Source organism: Manis pentadactyla, chromosome X (genome assembly GCF_030020395.1).
Source record: "Manis pentadactyla isolate mManPen7 chromosome X, mManPen7.hap1, whole genome shotgun sequence".
NCBI lineage: Eukaryota > Metazoa > Chordata > Mammalia > Pholidota > Manidae > Manis > Manis pentadactyla.
Window position 1 is genome coordinate 98,022,158 of NC_080038.1, and position 10,401 is coordinate 98,032,558.

General features: G+C 42.4%; 1 protein-coding gene across 1 annotated transcript; it reads left to right on the top strand.

Annotated features, from left to right (window-relative positions):
* Nucleotides 1-6,753: 6,753 nt before the first annotated feature.
* TCEAL5 (transcription elongation factor A like 5) lies at nucleotides 6,754-7,252 on the top strand. The gene has a single exon (XM_036907087.2). It carries the CDS (start codon nucleotides 6,754-6,756, stop codon nucleotides 7,198-7,200), a length of 447 nt encoding a protein of 148 aa, XP_036762982.2. The 3' UTR covers nucleotides 7,201-7,252.
* The last annotated feature ends 3,149 nt before the right edge of the window (nucleotides 7,253-10,401 follow it).

The following is a 10,401-nucleotide window of genomic DNA, read 5'->3' on the forward strand; positions in this document are numbered from 1 at the left end:
AGTCATGCTCACCGTGAGCTATGAGAGTGGCCCAGCCAAACTCCTTCCCTGGGATATACACTCAGCATGTCAGCATCAAGCCACTATATATTTGAACCTGTCTCTGTGAGCATCTGTGCTTTGTCTCAATTTATTTGATTTATTTTGTGCAACCACTTAGCATGATGTGTCCTGAGGTATAAGAAAAGCATAAGAGAGGTTATTTTTTGGGTCTGGGTGTGCTCAAAAATTTTTTCTTATAAATCAATGGTAATTGCTTCTTTGCTTTATACTATTTTGGCTTAAAAAAAGTTTCATAAGAATGCTCTACTTTTGGATAGTGGGGGAAACTTGTACACCTCTATAATCCTATGCTTAAAGGGACATTTTATACAAGCTATTATGATAAAAGCCATTCTAAAAATTAACGGAGATTATCGCTTTCCTCAAGAGGCAACTACCTCCTAAACCACCCCTCAACCACGTGGGGAAAAGCCTTCCCACTCCCCAGTACATTCACCTACTTCTCTCCTCCCGCTTTCCACCAGTACCTCCTTATTGCATCTCTGACCATGAACATCACAACTGCCCCTTCTTCATGGCTACAAATACCATCAAACTCTTCCATATTTTACTAAACTATCAGTTTATACTTTCCAGACTTGTCACCAAGATATTTTGTCATAAAAATATATAATTCATGCTTAAAATACACTTTACAGATCTACTAAAGATATTATTAGATACCCTGTACATTTCTGATTTGTTTTCTTGGCCAAAGCCATGTTAATTAAGGAACTTGGTTATGACTGGCCTACAAGGCCTCCTCAATCTTCTACTTGATTTCCTCCTTTTTACTTTCATAATACAATGTTTTCTGTGTCATCTAGGGCAACTTATATCCTACTCTCTGTAAGTCTCCTCTATTATCTGAGCCACTGAAATATCCTAAATAATTGACCTCAAAATGGATGTCAAGACATAAAGGGGTCAATTGTAATATATTTTTTGTAGAAATTGTATCTTGACTCAATTTTGAGTCCCTGGCTAGAGGCCAGTTAATTTCCCTTCTTGAGCATCTGATGAAGTACACACTCCAACCACTTCCCTGATCAGGCATTCATACTCTGGGACACTGTGCACCAGTCCTAATTGCCCAGGGGCCAGGTTCCAGACAACTAGGGACAGCACCTACACCTTGAAGCCTGAGAAATCATTCAAAGTATTCGAAGTAGCCAATCCACAGGAGTCCAGAGATATCTAGCTAATTCTACCTGACTTATAATACATAAACTGCCCTTTAGAGATCCAACTTTCTGTTATCCAGGCATAACCCACATGTGGCCCTGCCTGGCAGTCTTCTCTCTTTTGGAGCTGTAAGTAACAAAGAGTTATGCCTTTTACCTACTAGAGCAACAAGGTGCTGTGTGTGAATCTTTGAATCTTATAAGCCTTGTACAAAAATTAACTCACGTCATATATAAAAATTAACTCAAAATGGTTGAGATCTAAACACATGAGCTAAAACTTTAAAACTCTTAAAAGAAAACAAAAGAATAAATATTCACACCCTTGAATTTTTAGTTATGACTCCAAATGCATGAAGAACAAAAGAAAAATAGATAAATTTGACTTCACGAAAATTAAAAACTTTTATGAATCAAAGAACACTCAAGAAAATGAAAAGACAATCAAGAATGGGAGAATATATCTGCAAATCATATATCTAATAAGCATCTTGTATTCAGACTATCTGAAGAACTTTTACAATGCAACAACAAAAACAAACAAAAAAGACTTGAATAGATATTTCTCCAAAGAAGATATATAAATATCCAGTATGCACATGAAACGATGCTTAATATCCTTAGTCATAAGGAAAATGCAAATCAAAACCACTTCTCACCTACCATAGGATTACAAAAATTTAAAAAGGACAATTAACAATTGTTTTTAAGAACGTGGATAAATTGGAACCTCACATATTTTTGGTAGGAATGCAAAATGTTGCAGCCACTGTGGAACACAGCTTGGCAGCTTCTCAGAAAGTTAGACATAGAATTACCACATGACCCAGCAATTCTATTCCTAGGCATATACCCAAGAGAAATAAAAATGCACATTCACACAAAAACTAATACACAAATATTTAAGGCAACATTATTCACAAAAGTCAAAAGGTGGAAACAACCCAAACATCCATCAACTTTTTTTTGTTTGAATAGATGAACAAAATATGATACATACATACAATCAAATATTATTCAGCCCTAAAAAGGCATGAGGTATCGTACAATGTGGATGAGCCTTGAAAACATTATGCCAGACACAAAATGTCACATATGGCATGATTCCATCTATATGAAATATCCAAACTAGGTAATTCCATAGAGACAGAAAGCAGATTAGTCATTGGTAAGGACTGGGGGGAGGGGAAAATTGAGAGTGACTGTGTAATGAGTATGGGGTCCTCTTCAGAGTTGAAATAAATGTTTTGGAAATAGAGGTGATGGCTTCACAACATTGTGAATGTATTATATGCTACTGAGTTGTACAAAATTATTACTTTTTGCCTTATATTAATTTCTCCTAACAGATACAGTCTTATTTGAAAAAGATATATATAGAAGTATATTCTCTAGGCCAGTTGGCTTTCACATTTTTAATATTATATACCCCTTTGAGCATTACATGACAGCAATGAGTCCTGCCCTAGGTAAATGCATACCCAGTACATATGTACATATTTTATCCCTCCCTAACCACACACTCATACACATCATTTTGAATTTAATTCCAGGGGATTCACAGGTTTCTCAGGCATAGTCAAGAATGCCTGAGCGCAAGCGGTAAGTGCTCTCTCTTTAAGGTATCTCAGCTGCTATTTGTCCCTTCTCCTTCCTGTCTTATTCCCAAATAGCTTCTTCTCCTTCTCCTCTCTGTCTTTCTCTACCTCTTAGCTTCTGCTTCTTCACTGATGTCAGTCTGCTCAGGTATCAGGGTTTCTCAGGTTCTTAAGGTACAGATCTTCTTTTTGTAAGTGTATATACTCTACTACCTTCTAAATATGTGTAACCCTGCATGCCATTTCAGGTTGTCCACAGACTTCCTCAGTTGAAAACACCTGGTCCAGGTCAATCAGTATGGTAAGCATGGCACAGTTCCTTAGACACTTGCCTAAGTCTGACTGAGAGGACCCCAGGGTGGGTGTGAACTGGCAGGCAGCAACCCTGTAACATGGCTAGGCTCCTCTAAGGTGCCCTGGAGGTGAAGATACTGGAGTTGAGAGATCCATCAGACTATACCTCCTAGGTAAAGTGGTAAGCAGCAGGCAGGGTTAAGTAAGCTTCCACCTGGGCACTGTGAACAAGAGCAGAGGGCAGGCAGGTCTGGAGGCTTTCCCTCCAGCAATCACTTCTTCAGGCTTTATGGAATCCCTCTGCTTGCAGGAATCTAGAAGGGAACTACTCTGGTTTCCAGCTGTCACAACAGCATGCCTATTTCTGCTGGGGTTGAGTCACCTCTGTGGGAAGTTGGGGAAGGGAAGGAAGGAGCCAAATAAATTTCCTCAGGGCAGTACTACTCCATGCATATTTTTGGAGTAAGCAACAGTCAGGTGTCTGAATGCAAAAGATGAGAGGCTCTGGAAGGTGAGAAGGTATCAGAAAGCAGCATATTGCTTCCCTCTTAACAGGGCAGGGAAGATCAGACCATGTCTGTATCCCTCACATCCTCAACTGCCTTTGCCCACAGCTAAACCTATGAATGAAAATAGCAATGGGCCAAATTTTTGAGACTGATACTGTGTCAGCCATCAGATTACAGCAAGTCTGCTTAGCACTAAGCAATGGTTTGGGAACATTAAATATATGTATTTTTAGAAGAACATGACAGAACCATCTATTCATGAAAAAAATTTTAAATCTTTTGCATGTACTCAATCAAATCCATTTTCTATGTAGTAAAAAATAATGTTACGAACTTAATTTGGTCTCAGAATTTTGGAATATTGTTTTTTTTCCTCTATCTTAGACACATTATTTCCCCCAAATGAAAATTGCTTTATTTAATTTTTGCTTATAAAAATGACCCATATTGAGGTGAGTAAATTAAATAAAACAAAAAAAATTATTTAGAAGAAAATAAAATACCAATTTCAACTATTTGCTTCCCTACCTGACAATCCTCCCTGTACCTATTATGTGAAGGTCTGGAGGACACGGGTAATGAACATCAGTGGAAGAGTGGAGAAGTAGATTGGGGGTAAGGGGCGTTAAGTGCTTTGAGATGAAAGGAAAGAAAGAAAAAATTTCTCAGAGCTGTAGAAATGGCAAGTAGCCCTAGAAGCTGCAGTTTATCCCTGATAAGACAGAACAAATGCACATTACTGGAAGAAAGGACCACTTCTGACCTCTAGGATCAGCAAAGACCAGAATAAGTGACAGGACCTCAGGCGGTGAGGGGAGGGTCCGGAAAGGGGAGGGCTAGGCGGGAGGGGGCTAGTGCAGGGAAGAAGTGGGCTGGCTCCTTACGTACTTTCTGCTGGTGGGAGGGGAACTAGGGACCCGAGCCCACTGGTGACGTTTCCTTTACGGGATCAGGAGCCGACATGTGCAGAAGTCCCTCACCTCCAGGTACCAGCTCCAAATTTCCGTGAAGGAAGATAGATTTCAGACTAAGGGACAGAGGAGACAACTGTCCTATAGCCTCTGCAGGTTGGTACTAGCTGGAGGAGGCGGGGACCCCTGGGGCAGGGGTAGTAACAATCAGAGGCTACAGGAGGATCCGGTCTGCTTTCCAGATTCCACTCCCTCTCCTGTTTTTGGCCCCATTTGTTTTGGCGCAGAAAATTGTATGACTGTTGGGGGAGAAGTCTGGGTACCATCTCTCATTTCTCTGGATAAATGTAGGTTTATGGCAGAAAGAAGTGTGAGGAATAGGAGGTATCTCCCTGGGATGGCTGCAAATCCACTGCAGCCTGAGGACCCCCTGGGGTGGGGTGGCAAAGGGCAAAGATCAGAGCAGGTCCAGGGACTGGATTCTCTCTACTCCTTCCTTGATGCCCACCCCTTTGCTGCAAGAAATGGAGGGCTTGGTGGGAGGAGAGGGAGAGGTGCCAGGGGATGAGAATGGGTACTAGTTGGGATGTCCTAGGGGGCAGACTATCAGGCTACTTCCCACGGAGGGAGAGGGCAGGGGTTTGAGGGATGGCAAGGAAATGGCCTGATTGATCCCTGCAGGGTGGCAGGAGGAGGGCACAGCCTGTGAGCTCGGGATGACAGTACCATGTCAAGGGGCCAGGCCTGGGTTCTCTGTAGCTCTTCTCCACCTTCTGTGTCCATTTTGGAACCCAAAATAGTGAGCTGCTGGGGCCAGGGGGAGGGAGGGAGGGAGGGAGGAGGTGCTGCAGAGAAGAGGGACAGAGCTTCAGTCTGGCGAACAGCTTCTTAGTGTGCTGAGGAATGGCTTCTGAAGTAGGCAGGGTTGAGAGGCGAAAATATGGACTAGAAATTTTACAGAATTTGGAAACAGTTTGTCTCTTGCATTACAGGGAAAAGTGGTCTTTCTGTGTATGTGGAGGGGGAGGAGGTGGCAGGAATGCTTTGGACATTTCTGCCCTGCCCTCTGACTCTACCATTACCGTTTCCTGAGAAGTAATGAGCTTTGCACTCTGTAGGTACCCTGTGGTAGGAGGTTTGGAGAACAGGTACTTGAGCACACCAGAATCTGCCTTTTGAACATCACTGTCCTGACACTTCATTTTAGTGAAGTAAAAAGCAAGATCTAAATTTGGGAGGAGGATTCAGAAACATAGAGACAGTTTGGAATTAATCTGTGCTATGGCCCAGTGACATATAAATGGCGGTTGTTAGAGAGGGCCTGTAGAGGGGATGAGAGAAGCAAGGGCAAGGGCAAGGGGGGCAGGCATTGGGAAAGTTTTGACTAGAGTCTGAAAGAATCAGTCTCCCAGTTGCCAGTCATTGACTTGTCAATCCCTCATTCACCATCTGTCTCCTGTCTCTCTGCAGGTCTTTGATTATAGGCACAAAACTAGACAAGAAAAGGAAAGATCAGGGTCAGCACAGGTCAGTGAGAGAGGGGAACTGCCCCAGGACCCCTGGAGGTAGGAGTGACATAAGGCTGAGCAGAAGCTGGGGAGGCCACTGCCTTCCACCTCTTTTCCAAGCCTCCTTATTGTAGTCTCAGAATACATGCCTTTGTCAGGACCTTGAAAGAACATGGTACTTTATGGCTGGTGAGGATAGAGGGGAGGGAGAACAAAGAAGTGAAAGACAGAGGTGTTGTGCGTGTGAAGCCCCTTGTGAAGCCCCTGAACTCTGTGAACTGGCCATTGTTCTGTTGTGTCTGCAGTTCTACAAGTCTTACGTCTGCAGGCAAGGGAAAAAAGAAACTGAGTAGGACTCCTGCAGGTCAGTGTAAGTTGGGACTACCCAGTTAAAGTTGTTATGGGCACAGCTAAGGCCAGAGCAGAGTTTAGGGACACATCTGCTCTTATACACTTCTCAGCACACTCCACTTAAATGTATGGAGAAGCACCTGTAGATGTTTCTACAAGTTTGGCTCATGTAAACATGTGAAGTGGGAAGGAAAGGAAAAAATATGTGGGTGAGAGTGCCTGGAAGTTGGGATAGAGTTGGGGAAACCCTACATCATATAGGCAAGCACTATTGGCACCTGTATTCTACCTGAGTCCTCAGTCTCCTTTGTCTCCTGTTTGTCTCCCAGGACAAGCAAAAGAAGAGAAATCTCAACATGGAAAAACTCTACAATGACAACGAAGGAAAGCTGGAGAGCCAGGGAAAGCCTGCAGCTGAAGTGGAGGCTGGAGATGATGGAAGTTCAGATGAGGAAGAAAGGCTGGAAGTGGGGAGGAAGCCAGGGCACGCAGGGAAGCTCCAGGATGAGGGACATCCAGATGATGAGGGACAACCAGAAGATGAGGGGAAGCAAGAAAAGCAGGGCAAGGCCGGAGATGAGGGAGAACCTCGTGGGGAGGCAAAGCCCGGGAGCGAGCTGCGAGCCACCGAAAAGTGCCCGGCTGAAGATTATGTGCCCTGGAAAGCAAAAAGAAAAATGGACAGGGACATGGACGATTCCCCCAAGGACTATCAGGAGGACTTCCAGGAAAGACATCTGGGCAGTGAGGAGATGATGAGAGAACGCGGAGATGTGTCAAGGGCTCAGGAAGAGCTAAGGTAAAAACAGAAAATGGGCAGTTTGCAAAGGATGCAAAGAGATGTATGGGATCCATTCACCCCAAGGGGCCAACGGGGGATCAGGGGAATGAGGGGTGGAAGTAGGGGCCAAAGGGGCTTACATGATATCCCATATCTTTAATGACTGGGCCTTCAATTCTGATTTCTCTGATAAGAATATTGCTGACTCTGCTTTCCCTGGTAGGCACTTGCCAGGCTCTGTGTGCTAAATCTTAAACTGATACTTGATTGGGGTGTCACTCTTGTTACCAGCAACCTTTTGATCCAACTACAGTGCTCTCTGCCTTTCAGCAGGGGATTTTCACCCATATGCATGGAGGAAATGTTAATGTACACTGTAAAATAAAAATAAAGAAAAACAGCGCCAGCCCATTTTTGAAAAATAAAAATACATTATACATCCATACACAGGGAAAACTATGAAACTGAGTAGACCAAAGGAGAAATAATGGTTTTCTTTGTGTGGTGGCAGTGGAGGAGATTATCTTTTCTCTCATCTATACTTTTTTCCCTTAAAAGCACTGATTACTTTTGTCATAAAATAAATCATAAGATTTAAAATACAAGAAAACACAGAATACATTTGAATGAAAATCAATCAAAAGAACTGTTCAGATAACTTATGAAGGCAGCAGAGACACTTAAAATTCTTGGCATCAGGATGTAAAATGATGCAAAAAATTCACGTTACCTCTGGGACTCAGAGTGGGAGGAATCAACCGGGCAGTTATTACAGATCCATTGCTGTAAGGGACACTCTTATCATGTGTGAAACCTTGCCTTCCAGGGCAGTGGAGAAGATATGAGGTACTGAGTGTGTGAGGTGTGCTGGGCTGGCTCCAACCCTCTCCTCTGCATTTGCAGGAGCAGAACCTGGTCAGCTGTTTGAGGAGGGCTGAGGGAGGCCTCACCTGTGCCAGGAATAAGTCCAGATAGCTGAAAGGTGGGTGCTACTCTCTCCTGCGTAATACCATGTCTGATGGACACTGTGCCTCTTTTCACAGAGTCCTTCCTAAGACCTCCACTGCTACTGCTGGTGGACTGAATCCTCAAGCCCTTTGATTTCTCTGATGTGCCTTGGTGAGTTGAATCCTGACTATATTCCCTACTGAAATGTGGAGAAGGTCTCTCTTCTCACATTATAGTTTCATTATTCCTGACATGAAATGGGAAAAAACACTTTGTAAAATCTTAATAGATTATTTAGGAATTATAATTACTCCACTAGACTTGCCCTTTGCAAAGCAAAGACATTATCTTACTCATTTTTTAAATTTTATTTTGGTATCATTAATCTACAATTACATGAGGAACATTATGTTTACTAGATTACCCCCATCACCAAGTCCTCCCCACATACCCCATTACAGTCACTGTCCATCGGTGTAGTAAGATGCTGTAGAAACACTACTTGTGTTCTCTGTGTTGCTCAGCCCTCCCCGTGCCCCACCATTATACATGCTAATCATAGTGCCCCCTTTCCTACCCCCTGCCCTTATCCCTCCCTTCCCACCCATCCTCCCCAGTCCCTTTCCATTTGGTAAATGTTAGCCAATTCTTGGGTTCTGTGAGTCTGTTGCTGTTTTGTTCCTTCATTTTTTTCTTTGTTCTTATACTCTACATATGAGTGAAAGCATTTGGTACTTATCTTTCTCCACCTGGCTTATTTCACTGAGCATAATACCCTCTAGCTCCATCCATGTTGTTGCAAATGGTAGGATTTGTTTTCTTCTTACGGTTGAATAATATTCCATTGTGTATATGTACCACATCTTCTTTATCCATTCATCTACTGATGGACACTTAGGTTGCTTCCATTTCTTGGCTATTGTAAATAGTGCTGCAATAAATGTAGGGGTGCATATGTCTTTTTCAAAATGGGCTGCTGCATTCTTAGGGTAAATTCCGAGAAGTGGAACTCCTGGGTCAAATGGTATTTCTATTTTGAGCTTTCTGAGGAACCTCCATACTGCTTTCCACAATGGTTGAACTAATTTACATTCCCACCAGCAGTGTAGGAGGGTTCCCCTTTCCCCACAACCTCACCAACATTTGTTGTTGTTTGTCTTTTGGATGGTGGTGATCCTTACTGGTGTGAGGTGATATCTCATTGTGGTTTTAATTTGCATTTCTCTGATGACTAGCGATGTGGAGCGTCTTTTCATGTGTCTGCTGGCCATCTGAATTTCTTCTTTGGAGAACTGCCCGTTCAGCTCCTCTGCCCATTTTTTAATTGGATTATTTGCTTTTTGTTTGTTCAGGTGTGTGAGCTCTTTATATATTTTGGATGTCAACCCTTTATCAGATCTGTCATTTATGAATATATTCTCTCATACTGTAGGATACCTTTTTGTTCTATTGGTGGTGTCCTCTGCTGTACAGAAGCTTTTCAGCTTGATATAGTCCCACTTGTTCATTTTTGCTTTTGTTTCCCTTGCCCGGGGAAATATGTTCGTGAAGAAGTCACTCATGTTTATGTCCAAGAGATTCTTGCCTATGTTTTTTTCTAAGAGTTTTATGGTTTCATGACTTACATTCAGCTCTTTGATCCATTTAAAATTTACTTCTGTGTATGGGGTTAGACAATGATCCAGTTTCATTCTCTTACATGTAGCTGTCCAGTTTTGCCAACACCAGCTGTTGAAGAGGCTGCCATTTCCCCATTGTATGTCCATGGCTCCTTTATCCTATATTGATTGATCATATATGTTTGGGTTAATATCTGGATTCTCTATTCTGTTCCACTTGTCTGTGGGTATGTTCTTGTGCCAGTACCAAACTCTCTTGATTACTGTGACTTTGTAGTAGAGCTTGAAGTTGGCGAGCGAGACACCCCTACTTTATTCTTCTTTCTCAGGATTGCTTTGGCTATTCAGGGTATTTTGTGATTCCATATGAATTTCAAAACGATTGGTTTCAGTTCATTGAAGACTGTTGTTGGTATTTTGATAGGCGTTGCATTGAATCTGTAGATTGTTTTAGGAAGGACAGCCATTTTGACAATATTAATTCTTCCTAGCCAAGAGCATGGGATGAGTTTTCATTTGATAGTGTCCTGTTTAATTTCTGTTAAGAGTGTCTTGTAGTTTTCAGGGTCTTTCACTTCCTTGGTTAGGTTTATTCCTAGGTATTTTATTGTTTTTGATACAATTATGAATGGAATTGTTTTCCTGATTTCTCTTTC